The sequence below is a fragment of the Doryrhamphus excisus genome, linkage group LG21 (genome assembly GCF_037039965.1).
Source record: "Doryrhamphus excisus strain RoL-2023G ecotype Guam linkage group LG21, RoL_Dexc_Guam_v1.1, whole genome shotgun sequence".
Taxonomy (NCBI): Eukaryota; Metazoa; Chordata; class Actinopteri; order Syngnathiformes; family Syngnathidae; genus Doryrhamphus; species Doryrhamphus excisus.
In genome coordinates this window covers 3,417,943-3,433,125 of record NC_136377.1, presented here as the reverse complement: position 1 = coordinate 3,433,125, position 15,183 = coordinate 3,417,943, and the positions used below count along the sequence as shown (strand labels likewise).

Below are 15,183 nucleotides of genomic sequence, written 5' to 3'. Positions count from 1 at the left end.
TTATGCTATTTATGCTATTTGTGCGTATGACAAGCCTCAGACGGACGTTAATGTGTTTTTTATTTTTCCTCCCCCCCCCCGTGTGTGGTTTGTGCTCCAAGTGGTACAGGCCGCAACCCATCTACTGCTGGCTAACATCACCTATTACACACAAAACACACACACACAAAAACACACTTTCATGTAGTGACCCAGACAGGCCACCCTGGCTACACGCTAATTACATGCCTGGAATTAGACATAATATCTGCTGGACGTTTGTGGAAAACATAAATGGCGGGCCAACTTCTTCATGTATGTTATGATGATCATAATACAGCGGTTCTCTTCCTGACACTGATTGGATAATAATTGGATCACATTGGTTACATCTAATAAGCCTAATTTCCGGTGGATTAAACACGAGTGTTTAAGATGCACTCGGTAAATTTAGAAAGAAAAACAGATTTGTACATATATAAGCGGTTATGGACTATGTCTACATCATCAAAAATCATATTGCGGTATACATAACGTATCGCACACGAGTCATCAAAAATCGCAAGAGGTCATTACTCAATATAACAGTCTGAGTTACTGTGTGATCATCACACAGCAACTTAACACTCAAAGAAGAGCTGAAAAAAATATAAACTCGTATTGAGGCGGGGTACACCCTGGACTGGTGGCCAGCCAATCACAGGGCACATATAGACAAACAACCATTCACACTCACATTCATACCTATGGACAATTTGGAGTTGCTAATTAACTTAGCATGTTTTTTTGGAGTGTGGGAAAAAAAGAAGGTTTAGTAATCAGCAAAATAACATAGTTAAGTTTCAAGAAAATATCAGTTCCTGACTAAAAAAATGGAGAAAACCGGCTTACGAATACATTTCAAGCATTAGAGCCCTCTAAATTTGAAATAACACCCCCGTAGTCACTTTACCAACGACCATTCACACTCACATTCATACTTACGGACAATTTGGAGTCGCTAATTAACCTAGCATGTTTTTGGAATGTGGGAGGAAAAAAAGAAGGTTTAGTAATCAGCAAAATAACATAGCTAAGTTTCAAGAAAATATCCGTTCCTGACTAAAAAAAAAAATGGAGAAAACCGGCTTACGAATACATTTCAAGCATTAGAGCCCTCTAAATTTGAAATAACACCCCCATAGTCACTTTACCAACGACCATTCACACTCACATTCATACTTATGGACAATTTGGAGTCGCTAATTAACCTAGCATGTTTTTGGAATGTGTGAGGAAAAAAAGAAGGTTTAGTAATCAGCAAAATGACATAGCTAAGTTTCAAGAAAATATCTGTTCCTGACTAAAAAAAATGGAGAAAACCAGCTTACAAATACATTTCAAGCATTAGAGCCCTCTAAATTTGAAATAACACCCCCATAGTCACTTTACCAAACAACCATTCACACTCACACACTCACATTCATACCTATGGACAATTAGGAGTCGCTAATTAACCTAGCATGTTTTTGGAATGTGGGAGGAAACCGGAGTACCCGGAGAAAACCCACGCATGCACGGGGGAGAACATGCAAACTCCACACAGAGATGGTGGAGAGGGTGGAATTGAACCCAGGTCTCCTAGCTGTGAGGTCTGCGCGCTAACCACTAGACCACCGTGCTGCACATTGCAGTATTTGTCTTATTTTGCACATAGCGTTTTATTGTGAAAGACATCCAGTAGTATCACAGTGTTCGTTACACATTAATTTGAAGGACAAACAGTTTGCAAATTATAAGCACTTTTACCCAGATCTGCACCAAAATATGAAGATCTCATCAATTTCTTCATGAGAAAATGCTTGTTTATGCGCCATGACAGTCCGGATCACTCAGTAGAATTAAAACTGAGCGCATCACTGCAGTCAAGTCTAGAGGCGGATTTCCAGCACGGGGCCAGGTAGCTATTTAACTCCTCAAATATTGACTTCCTTCCTCATTGACCAGCCTGCTTGGGACGGAGGTGTGTTTGTATGCTTTGGAGTGTAAAAAAAAAAAGGGGGGGTGTGGGTGGTAAGTTGCATGTACCGCCTGAGTGTCTAGAGCCATCAAAATAAAGTGCTACATGGCTCAAAGCCTGCCCCTAAGGTACTATAATTGGATTTTATTCACTTAAAAGTACTCTCATAAACCACAGTTACATTGAAATAAATAATATGGTTATTTACTCTGGCATAAAGGAAGCCAAAACTCCCCTAAAGTTGTCAACGTTGGAGTTGAACCAGAATTTTCCAAGTCAATAAAACTCGGATTTTTCGCCTTCTGCTGCACAACTTGTCATGAGGTGTGACGATAACCATAGAACCAGAAATTGCGATACGAATACAATACAGGCGGTCTAGTGGTTAGCGTGCAGACCTCACAGCTAGGAGACCAGGGTTCAATTCCACCCTCGGCCATCTCTGTGTGGAGTTTGCATGTTCTCCCCCGTGCATGCGTGGGTTTTTCCGGGTACTCCGGTTTCCTCCCACGTTCCAAAAAAAAACATGCTAGGTTAATTAGCGACTCCAAATTGTCCATAGGTATGAATGTGAGTGTGAATGGTTGTTTGTCTATATGTGCCCTGTGATTGGCTGGCCACCACTCCAGGGTGTACCCCGCCTCTCACCCAAAAGACAGCTGGGATAGGCTCCAGCACCCCCGCGACCCTCTTGAGGAAAAGCGGTAGAAATGAATACAATACGACCCACGAAACATGTGATCCCCCGGGGGGGTCAGGCGGACTATATTTTTAGGGCACATATAGACAAACAACCATTCACACTCACATTCATACCTATGGACAATTTGGAGTCGCCAATTAACCAGTGGCTAATAGTCTAAAAATAAAGAATGAATTTCAAGAAATGCTGCAAATGTTTGACAGACAGTATGATTGGCCTGCATGAAAATCCGTATTCAACCACAAAACAGTAATTCATTTTCTATCGCTTATTCTCACGAGAGTCACGAGGGGGGGTGCTGGAGCCTATCCCAGCTGTCTTCGGGCGAGAGGCGGTGTACACCCTGGACTGGTGGCCAGCCAATCACAGGGCACATATAGACAAACAACCATTCACACTCACATTCATACCTATGGACAATTTGGAGTCGCTAATTAACCTAGCATGTTTTTGGAATGTGGGAGGAAACCGGAGTACCCGGAAAAAAAACCCACGCATGCACGGGGAGAACATGCAAACTCCACACAGAGATGGCCAAGCGTGGAATCGAACTCGGGTCTCCTAGCTGTGAGGCCTGCACGCTAACCACTTAACCATCGTGCAGCCACATCCACATATATTTTGGCTGAATATATGTGTCTATATTTGTGTCAAAGTGAAAGATATTGTTGAAATTTTTCAATCGGTTGGTTTGGTTTATTTTGTTGAAACGTACCGATGTTCTACTAGAACGGAAAAAGGCAAGAATCTGATGTTAAATGATGATAGTATGTTTGACGGACATTCTGCAACCCACTGAAATTGGACTCAGGATTGCACTCTGTGTCCCTTCACTAAGCTGGAGAAAGACTAATGGAGATAACACCGTGATTATACCCTCGCCTCAGACACAGGGCTGACCAAAAAGGTAGAATAAGATTGCTAAATGTTGCCTTACAACACAAATATTTACAGGAAGTAAGCTCTGCCAACTTGCAAGGTCAGTAAATAAAGTGATCTTTTGTGTGTGTGTGTGTGTGTTTTCAAACAGGCATGTGCTTTTTAATTGCTACTTTAGTGCGGAACATTTTGTACTTTAAACTTGGTATGACATTTTCAATGACTGTTTTGGACCTGCATGGTCCTGGGATTTATTTGAAAAAAAATTAAAATAAAATAAAGAAAGGATGAGCAAGAAAAGCCATGCATAAACAAGAAGGAAGTTATGTGTAGACCAGGGGTCTCAAACTCAATTTACTTGGGGGGCCACTGGAGCTAGGGTCTGGGTGAGACTGGGCCGCATCAGGTTTTCCAAAAAAACAAAAAAAAAAAACGCATTTATTAAAAACAGAAAAAATTTAAAAAACGTCGCTTTGTTCCAAGAAAAACTCAACTGTTCTCAAATATCTTACTTTTTATTTTTCTACACAAAATAAGATGAAAAATTAAAAAATCAAGAATAAAGAAACTCAATCAATCAGTAATAAATAAATAAATATAATAATAACAATAAAACGGCAAATAATAAAAACTTAAGAAACCACATATAGTTGGTGGGTAGACAAATGATTTTTTTCAGATTAAAATGAACAAAGCATTATTAGAGCCCTGTAGACATGACAAAACACGACTATAGTCACATTTATACTCTTTTTATTTACAACATATTGCGCAACTGCAGGGTCTTGAGACACATGCTAACTCGCAAACTAGACAGCTAGCGACCTAAACGGTAGCCTTCAAGTTATTTCCTTTCAACTTAAATAGCCACTTAAATACCACTTCCACACGGATAGGGAGGATAACTATTAACAGTTATTTAACCTTTAACATGAACATTAATCAAACGTAATAATTTTTTCTGGGTACATGATACCATACAGCATCCATATCATAATATTAAACTTTCATATCAAGTTGGGGGCCTCAAAGTAGCGTCCTGCGGGCCACATTTGGCCCGCGGGCCGTGTGTTTGAGACCCCTGATTTAATGATTCATTCAATTGCAAATTCAAGACACTTATTTTTTGTGCAACCCATTTAGGGTCCCGAACCTACATTTGGAAACCCTTTTAGTTTTTGGGTATTTTAAACTGGGTTATTTCCTTTAAACTTAAATACTTACAACTTACCACTTCCACACAGATAGGGAGGATAACTATTAACAGTTATTTAACCTTTAACATGAACATGAATCAAACGTAATAATTTTTTCTGGGTACATGATACCATACAGCATCCATATCAAACTTGCGCGGGCCGCACTAAACATTAAACTTTCATATCAAGGCGAGGGACTCAAACTAGTGTCCTGCGGGCCACATTTGAGACCCCTGGTGTAGACGCTAACTTGACAGTGTTGCCATCGTGAAGAACAAAAGACAGCTAAGAGGTGGTGTGAATTGCAGTCTAAAGTCCTTAGAAAAAACTTAATGGGCCTGAGAGATGCGTATTGCCGATGACTTAACCTGCAATAGGAAGCTTTTGATGAATGTGCTCGTTTGCATTTAAGCACTAAAGACACCTAAAAAGGGAAATGACCCACATGTTGTTTTGGGAAATGACAAAACACCTTTTGATGAGTGGAATTAGTGATGCCTTTTATATGTTGTAATTTGATTGAGACTGTGTGTGTGTGTGTCGTCGTCTGCCTTGAAAATTTTTAGACACAGGAAGTTATGCTTCCCGTATTGGATTGTGGACAGAAAAAAAAAACGTCATAGAAAGCGTGTTCCAAGAGCAGATGGAGCTGTCCGTTATAACCTAAAAACTCACAGCAGTGGGGAGCAGATGTGGCCGGAAGGGGTGGTGGTGGTGGTGGTGGTGGGAGGGGGGGGACTGGCGTCTAGGGATGGGAGACCCCGAGGTCCCCCCCCCGCCCCCCGCCCCTTGTGCGTGCATAGAACGCCTGGATGATCACATCAACATTGAAAGGAGAACTCCATGTCAGTCGGCCATGCAGCTGCACTGGTTATATGATGTCATCGCTTTGCTGCATCTGTCTCCTTTCTGTCATTTTTATTCTTTTAAAATTACCACTTTTTTTTTTTTGCCACTCCGGTTTCCTCCCACATTCCAAAAAAAAAACATGCTAGGTTAATTAGCGACTCCAAATTGTCCATAGGTATGAATGTGAGTGTGAATGGTTGTTTGTCTATATGTGCCCTGTGATTGGCTGGCCACCAGTCCAGGGTGTACCTAGGTCAGGATAAGAGGTAGAAATTTTTCTCACATTTTTATTTTTGATATTGGGCCGATTATCGGACATCCCTAATATTCATATGTAAGAAAATGACGGGAAAACAAGTACTAAAATTGATCTATCTAGTACAGGGGTCTCAAACACGCGGGACACTAGTTTGAGGCCCCCGCGTTGATATGAAAGTTTAATGTTAGTGCGGCCCGCGCAAGTTTGATATGGATGCTGTATGGTATCATGTACCCAGAAAAAATTATTACGTTTGATTAATGTTCATGTTAAAGGTTAAATAACTGTTAATAGTTATCCTCCCTATCCGTGTGGAAGTGGTAAGTTTTTTGACTATTTAAGTTGAAAGGAAATAACTTGAAGGCTACCGTTTAGGTCGCTAGCTCTCTAGTTTGCAAGTTAGCATGTGTCTCAAGACCCTGCAGTTGCGCAATATGTTGTAAATAAAAAGAGTATAAATGTGACTATAGTCGTGTTTTGTCATGTCTACAGGGCTCTAATAATGCTTTGTTCATTTTAATCTGGAAAAAATAATTTGTCTACCCACCAACTATATGTGGTTTCTTAAGTTTTTATTATTTGCCGTTTTATTATTATTATTACTATATTTATTTATTAATTACTGATTGATTTTCTTTATTCTTGATTTGTTTATTTATTTTTCATCTTATTTTGTGTAGAAAAATAAAAAGTAATATATTTGAGAACAGTGGAATGTTTTATCAGAGCTTTTATTGTAGAAAATCGAAACCAAAGCAAAGTTTATTCATTTTTCTGTTTTTAATAAATGTTTTTTTTGGGAAAACCTGATGCGGTCCAGTCTCACCCAGACCCTAGCTCCAGTGTCCCCCCAAGTAAATTGAGTTTGAGACCCCTGACCTAGTACGTATAAGACAATGACTTATGTCTTATACGTACTCACTTATGTAGAATGAGTCTTACATTGATTCATATACAAATACCACTTCCTCTTTGTCCGTAAAAGCAATAATGCCAATTTTGGAGGTGTTCTTGTTACCATGGTGATGTATGCACAGTGATAACCTTTGACTGGTTAAAAGCCTCTATATATCTGAAGGAGAGGGAAAGGCAGCACAGGAGAGGGGGAGGGGGGGTTGCAGCAAGGAGAAACTCACACACACACACACACACACACACACACACACAAGGATGTCAAAAGAGAAAAGGAAATTCACACTCATTTCCTCCGTGTGGTTTCGTACAAATCAACAACATCCTGTCCTTTTGTGAATCCTGCCTGCCCTCATGCTGGTTTGCCCCCCCACCACCACACACACACACACACATCCCTCCTCCCACACACACACTAAAACCTCCTCCCACTCTTTGTATATGTGTCTTTTCACACTCAGCCTCGGTTATAAGAAGTAAGAACATGCAGTGCTATCTATTGAAACTGATTCCAAGTGTGTGTTCTGCTTTTAACGTGAAAAACGCCACACGACAATACAGTATTGCATTGAGGATTTCACGAACAAAAGAAAAACCCCCACTTCCGGGAGTCCAGCCGCCATTATATGCACCGAGAGCGACATGCATAGATAAATAAATTAAGGGGATTTAAACGGCGTGGGAGTCTTTATGTAAATCAGACCTGACATTGCCCTTGTGACCACATAAAAAAAAACACACACAACCCTCTCCCTCCTTCTCATCCGTCGCCATTTCTCCCCATTCATAAAAAAAACGAAACCATACCAATGCGCATGCGCACTGCCAGTAAGGAATCCTCCCCATTCATAAAAATGTAACCTCCCGAGTCTCAGTCCCTCCCATTCACAAAAAAACCCAACCGAGACATCTGCGCAACTCTTCCTCACCCTCCCATTCATAAAAACTCAACGCCCTCCCCCTTTTTTCCCTTTTTTTTTTTTTTTTTTTGGAGATTGCAACATCACATCCAAAAGCTGCTCGTCCACAACCGCAGTCGCCTTTTTACGCACCACGGAGCTTGGAGGATAGACCTCTCTCTCTTTCTCTCTCTCTCTCTGCTACATTTATCCTCCTTTATTTCTGTATTCCCTTCTTTTTTGGACTTAACACTTTTGTGGGAGCTACTCAGCACACGACTGGGACTAATACAGTAAATATAGATGACGTGTTGCGCAACAACGATGATGACGTTTTTACCCTGAATGCATCGTAAGTACGCTTTTCCTTTAAGAAAAAATCTGACAAGATTGTTGGGTTGCGATGCTTCGTTTTTTTTGCTAGTCTTTTGCAACAAATTGCCTCTTACCCCCCCACCCCCCACCACCCCAACTTACGCCTCCAAGCGCAGTCGTGTTTGCACTTGGAGTCAATATTTAACCACCGTTGAAGCAAAAGTTGAGGGCGTAGGAAAGGGGAAGTTGTGAAGCTTCCAAGCGGAATTAAATACCCATAAATAACAAACAAGGCAGCGTATTACTCTTTTTTTTTCTTCAATGCTTTGGCGCCTTTCATTTGATTTAATCGCTATTCTGTGCTGTTTTTTTCCCCTCCACTGTTTGGGAAAGAACATTCACCCCTGACGGTTAAATATACATTTGATGCTTTTTTTTTTTAGGCGTCATTTTTTATGCAAACCTGGCAACCAGATCTGGCAACCTACCTGTCCCCCAACCCCATCAAGGTTATTACATTCTGTCGTCATTTGCATACATTACATGCCTTTTTTTTAAAACAACTATTTTAATATGTATGTATACAATATATATATATATATATAAAAGACAAGACAACGTCCGCCTCCGGTTTTTATGACTCAGTCCATTCATATATCGAAGGAAAGGAGGAGGAGGGGGGGAGTTGCGTGCGCACACACATACACACACAAGCACATGAAGCTCACGCACGCACAGTTCCGGCTTATAATGATCCAGATTTGATCACAGTGCCAAAGCATTAGTGCAACAACAGGTTTTTTGTCCTTGCACAATGCCTGATAGGAAAAAAATGTGCATATATATATATATATATATATTTATCCTATTAAAAATCACCACTAATTGCACGGAATGTGATTTAATCAATTATGAAAATATGTTTTAGTTTGAATGCTTTATGAATAGAATGAGCATGCTTGGTTGCTTGGTTGCAAAAAAAAGGGGGGATCATCATCATCATCATCATGACTGCTGCAGCGCTTTGAGTCATGCTTGCAACAAGCCAGTTGCAGCCAAGCAGCGTTCATTCACATGGAAAAGCTGCAACTGCAATTGATAAAAAAAAAATACTAAAATATATTCTATTTGAACCATTCGGAGGGATTATTTTCACAAATAATGCCTGAATTGTGATGACTAAGAGGTTGAAATGATGCTTTATGTGTCTTTTCTTGTACTTTGTTTGTATCTTGGGAGTCTTTTGCATGCAAATCCAGCTCTGTGTTGCTTCCTGGTCTTTGGAAGCCAAGCTAAAGAAAGCCCAAAACATACATTGTTCTTATGTCAGAGTTAGAACACAAGCGACCCATGAGAGAAATACTAAAATATTCCAGTTTGCATGAAGTAAACCAGAGATACTGCAGCCGAGAGTTTAAAATACCCAAAAACTAAAAGGGTTTCCAAATGTAGGTTCGGGACCCTAAATGGGTTGCACGCGACAACAAAAAATAAGTGTCTTGAATTTGCAATTGAATGAATCTTTAAATCAGGGGTCTCAAACACATGGCCCGCGGGCCAAATGTGGCCCGCAGGACACCACTTTGAGGCCCCCAACTTGATATGAAAGTTTAATATTATGATATGGATGCTGTATGGTATCATGTACCCAGAAAAAATTATTACGTTTGATTAATGTTCATGTTAAAGGTTAAATAACTGTTATCCTCCCTATCCGTGTGGAAGTGGTATTTAAGTGGCTATTTAAGTTGAAAGGAAATAACTTTAAGGCTACCGTTTAGGTCGCTAGCTCTCTAGTTTGCGAGTTAGCATGTGTCTCAAGACCCTGCAGTTGCGCAATATGTTGTAAATAAAAAGAGTATAAATGTGACTATAGTCGTGTTTTGTCATGTCTACAGGGCTCTAATAATGCTTTGTTCATTTTAATCTGAAAAAAATAATTTGTCTACCCGCCAACTATATGTGGTTTCTTAAGTTTTTATTATTTGCCATTTTATTATTATTATTATTATTATTATATTTATTACTGATTGATTGATTTTCTTTATTCTTGATTTGTTTATTTATTTTTCATTTTATATTTTTTTCATTTTATCATTTTTTATTTTCAACTCGCACCTAGCCTTTGTTCGCTTCGCAGGTTCAAAAATTCTGTTTTTATTTATTTTTCTCATTGCTATGCCTCCCTTGAAGTGTCAGCAATACGTGTTTTTTTTGGCTCATTTTGAAGAAATCATATTCCTAATTTGGGTCTTGGGTTGGAAAAAGTTGGGGCAAACATGCCAATGTGCCCCCTAGTGGCATAGGAATGAAATGACAATAATGAGAGTCGCGCAATTGCTTTTTTAGTCCATAATCTTCTTGTTGTAATAGTCCAAATATTTGTGTTTTTGGAGCAAGTCATTGACGATTCACCCAAAATGAGTCGTTCAGATTAGAGAATGAGAAAAATATTCCTATGAACAAGTTCTAAGTGTCCTTTATATTTCTTCACAGTTGTACTAAATGCCGCTTTAGAGTGACCAGTGCCAGGCACCAGCCTACAGATGGAGTCCAGGGTCCCCCACCACATCCCCGGAGTGTCCTCCTCCATCATATCCCAGCCCCTGCTGGACAGTCGAGTGCCCTACGGCCGCCTGCAGCACCCCCTCACCATCTACCCCATCGATCAGATCAAGTCCTCGCATGCGGAGAACGACTACATCGACAGCCCCGCCATCGTCTCCCAGCAGCCCCCGAGTCAGAAGACGTCGAGCAGAAGGAGCAACTGTCACGGTCACGAGGGGTTCGTGGGCGCCAACCACAACAACCATCACAATCACCAGCACCATCACCAGGGTAGGTGCGAGCCTCACCACGACACCACCACGCACCCTTGGATCTCCTTCAGCGGGAGGCCCAGCTCAATCAGCAGCAGTAGCAGCACGTCATCGGACCAGAGGCTGCTGGACCACGCGGCGCCCACCCCAACCGTGGACCACCACCCAAACCTGCACCCTCACCAGGGCCTCGTGAACACAATCGCCACTCGAACTCCAGGCTGCTTGGCTCCCTCTGAACCTAAAGTCCTCACCACCTCCTCCTGCAACTCCTCGTCTAAATTGCTGGACGTCAAGTCTGGGAAACTTCCTTCAGGAGGCCAGCAGGGGTCGACCCCGATTCCGTCGTCCCCAGCTGAGAAGAAGCACCTCCTCCTCTGCGAACACTGCGGCAAGTGCCGATGCACCGAGTGCACCCTTCCGAGGACCCTGCCCTCCTGCTGGGTGTGCAACCAGGAGTGCCTGTGCTCCGCTCAGAGCCTGGTGGACGCAGCCACCTGCATGTGCCTGGTCAAGGGGATCTTCTACCACTGCACCGAGGACGAGGACGACGAGGGCTCGTGCGCGGACAAGCCCTGCTCCTGCTCGCAGGCCAACTGCTGCGCACGCTGGTCCTTCATGGCCGCCCTCTCGGTTGTCCTGCCTTGTCTGGTGTGCTACCTGCCGGCTACCGGTTTGGCCAAATTGGGACAGAAGTGCTACGACAATGTCAGCAGGCCCGGTTGCCGGTGCAAGAACTTGCAAGGTGGCGTCCCGGCGTGTAAAAACGGAGGCGTGGAAGCGAAAGCGGGGACACTTGAGAAGCAACCGCAACTGGGGTCATGATACCCAGAACTTCCTGTCAGGTGTTGCGAAAGACACAAACTGGACCGCACCACAGTACTTGTTCAATCTCTAGGGAACCCTTAACCAACCACAATAATCTGCTGGAAGATGTAAAACAAAAAAAAAAAAGGTACTTATAATATCTTCGTGACCTGACAACAGAAAGGTCGGCAAGTTCTCGATGTTCTCTGTCAAAAAATGGAAACCACCCTGGTTCCGGAGTTGGGCTTGTTTTTGAGACGACGACTGATACCGACACAGAAAGTCAGCTCGTTTTGTGACTAACCGTAAAACCGGTTCACCGATTGTGTAGGGATAATATATCAAATATATAAGTTAAACTACAGATGCTAAATATCTATACACCACTCCCCCCCCCCCCCGCCCATAAGCACAGCCCCCTCCAACCTGATTATGAACACCTATAGTTGAAATATGCTAGCTTGGTAATGCTAATAATCCATCCAAACAAGTGAGACTAATTCGTTCTCAATCTGACGGTTGATTCTGGATCGATTCCGACGTAGTGCATGTCATGATGACCTGCATGCTCCACTGTGCTAGAAGTAAGTCAATATGTTGTAGAGAAATGTGTTTTTTTTTTTTAAACACCAAAAAAAAAAAACGAAAAAAAAAAAAATGAAACGCAAACCTTCTCAGGGACTGTCCTCTTTAGATTCTGCTGCGTTCATAAGTAAAGAAGTCGGAAATGTTCAAGGTATGACCTCAATTGGGTTGAAGGCAATTGTAAAAAAAAAATGAAAAAAAACATGGCTGAACTCGTAATTGAATCCCAGTAAAGTTGGATGACTTTTTTTTCGGAAAATTTCCTACTTCTCAGTGTTCGGAAAAAACTGCCGAAAAACTCTATTTCGTCTTTGCACAGAAATTCGGGGGCGAAGAGGCGACAGTAACAATAAAAACTCATACGATTTTTAAGCTAGCCTTTTTTTTTAACTCGGATACGAGGCAGGGTTTAGGTGTTAAAGTGCGGAGTCTTGCCTTCGCCCCTTGCACAACTTTTTTTTTTTTTTAAGTCGACGCTAGCCCTCCTTAAAGATCGTAATAAAGCACAGTATCAAGGTAGTATATGCGCTGCTTTTTTTAGAGCGTCTTCGTCGTCATCATTAGAGCTGCGTTTCATTACGAAAATTCTTATTTTCGTGGCTTGCATGAGGACTTTTTTTTTTTTTTCGGCCATGTTTGCATGTTCTCCCCGTGCATGCGTGGGTTTTCTCCGGGTACTTCCTCCCACATTCCAAAAAACATGCTAGGTTAATTGGCGACTCCAAATTGTCCATAGGTATGAATGTGAGTGTGAATGGTTGTTTGTCTATATGTGCCCTGTGATTGGCTGGCCACCAGTCCAGGGTGTACCCCGCCTCTCGCCCCGAAGACAGCTGGGATAGGCTCCAGCATCCCCCGCGACCCTTGTGAGGAAAAGCGGTAGAAAATGAATGGATTAATTATTGTTTTGTGGTTGAATACGGATTTTCTTGCAGGCCGTTCATACTATCTGTCAAACATTTGCAGCATTTCTCGAAATGAATTCTTTATTTTTAGACTATTAGCCACTGGTTAATTGGCGACTCCAAATTGTCCATAGGTATGAATGTGAGTGTGAATGGTTGTTTGTCTATATGTGCCCTGTGATTGGCTGGCCACCAGTCCAGGGTGTACCCCGCCTCTCGCCCCGAAGACAGCTGGGATAGGCTCCAGCATCCCCCGCGACCCTTGTGAGGAAAAGCGGTAGAAAATGAATGGATTAATTACTGTTTTGTGGTTGAATACGGATTTTCTTGCAGGCCGTTCATACTATCTGTCAAACATTTGCAGCATTTCTTGAAATGAATTCTTTATTTTTAGACTATTAGCCACTGGTTAATTGGCGACTCCAAATTGTCCATAGGTATGAATGTGAGTGTGAATGGTTGTTTGTCTATATGTGCCCTGTGATTGGCTGGCCACCAGTACGGAGTGTACCAGGCTGACCACAAGATTCCGCAAGATTGAAATCCCAGTTGTAGTCTCACACTAGCTCCAACAAGGAAAAGGGTCTAAGTTTGGGGGTCTAACTTTTTTTTTTTTTGCCAAAGGAAGCAATCTTACAATAGTACGTAGTCACAATCCGAAGAGGTTGATTGTGATGCACTCTGTTTGTTTTTCGCCCCCAAAAATAACCGAAAAAAAGCATGCTGCCCTTTAATACCGAAGGCCTTTTGTGTTTGTAGTGTTGTAGTTTGGACGGGGGGGACGGGTTCTGTCTTTGTTGCTCCATGTTCACTTTCAAGTTCCGCTAACATTTGTCTGATTACACACTGTCTTTATAGCATTAATTGAATGTAAATGGGAATAATGGAAACAGTGGTGCCAAAAAAAAAAATCAGCCAAGCTTGTATGAGCAAACTATATATTTAGTAATAGATGCTATGCAGGTTCTTATTTGCTGTAAATACTTTCAAAACATTTGTGTTCTTTAGAGGAGAACATGTCCTTGAAAGGTTGCATGGTACACTATAATAACTACCGTTTAAAAGAGAATATATTAGATATCTATTTTTGAGCGTAACAAGGGGGAAGCACTTGATTTGAAACAAAAATAGTGTGCCCGGTAATAAAAAAAAATCTATTTAAAAAGTCTTACTAGCAGGCTAAGCTAAATTCCCTTCCACTGTGGATTCACTGAGTGCACAGAAGGGAACACAATCCACCCGTGTCCGGAATCGACCCATTTCCTGCCGCTGTGTTGTTTTTTTTTTTTTTTCGCTCTTAACTGACAAACACAGCTGCCGTGCATACATTTTGTGTCACGGCTCAAGGTTGTGTCGCCCGCCTGTTTCGCCTCGTCCGATGCCGGTTTTTCAGTCTTTTTTTTCTCCACTTTGCTTTTTTTCCTTTTCCACGTGTTTAGTGTAGCATAATCCTCAACAGTTCTGTGATTTTTTTTTTTTTTCCCTCTCTTTCTCTGCAAATGCTGTGACCGTCTGCACACTCATCACCACCAGTATCGCTCACTTGACGTTCTATCCTCAAATCCCATTTTAGCCGAATGACGCTACTCCGTTCCTTTTATGCCTTTGCAAATGTTTTGGGGAGCGAATAAATCTGTGCTTTTTTTCTTTGTTTTTAGATATAACGGAAAGGAAAGGAAAAAAAGCTCTCATATAAAAGTTTCCCTTTATAGATATATTTATTTTGAAGTTCTATTTTATATAGTATTTATTTAGATTGCCAACTTTCTGTTTGTGAAGAAAGCCTATGTTGAAATGGAATGTACAACGACAATGGAAATATATATATTGTTAAATATAAGTCGCTGATGTGTTGTGTCTTTTGTGACTGGGTCCTTCGTATAACACGCAACATGAACACAGAACTTACATGCTTATGTAGATTTATTTATTTTTTTTAAATATCTACTATTTTTTTAAATTAAAAATTAATGTTATTTTTTTAAATATCTACTATTTTTTTAAATTAAAAATTAATGTTATTTTTTAAATATCTACTATTTTTTTAAATTAAAAATTAATTTTAATTTTATTT

At 41.2% G+C, this 15,183-nt stretch overlaps 1 protein-coding gene across 1 annotated transcript; it reads left to right on the top strand.

Annotated features, from left to right (window-relative positions):
- Window positions 1-7,880: 7,880 nt before the first annotated feature.
- spry4 (sprouty homolog 4 (Drosophila)) lies at window positions 7,881-14,628 on the top strand. The gene is made up of 2 exons (XM_058087864.2): window positions 7,881-8,030; window positions 10,490-14,628. Exon 2 carries the CDS (start codon window positions 10,540-10,542, stop codon window positions 11,635-11,637), a length of 1,098 nt encoding a protein of 365 aa, XP_057943847.2. The 5' UTR covers window positions 7,881-8,030; window positions 10,490-10,539; the 3' UTR covers window positions 11,638-14,628.
- The last annotated feature ends 555 nt before the right edge of the window (window positions 14,629-15,183 follow it).

What these genes read in the sequence shown, in the direction of transcription:
- spry4 (XM_058087864.2), top strand. Translation starts at nt 10,540, where the DNA reads ATGGAGTCCAGGGTCCCCCACCACATCCCCGGAGTGTCCTCCTCCATC.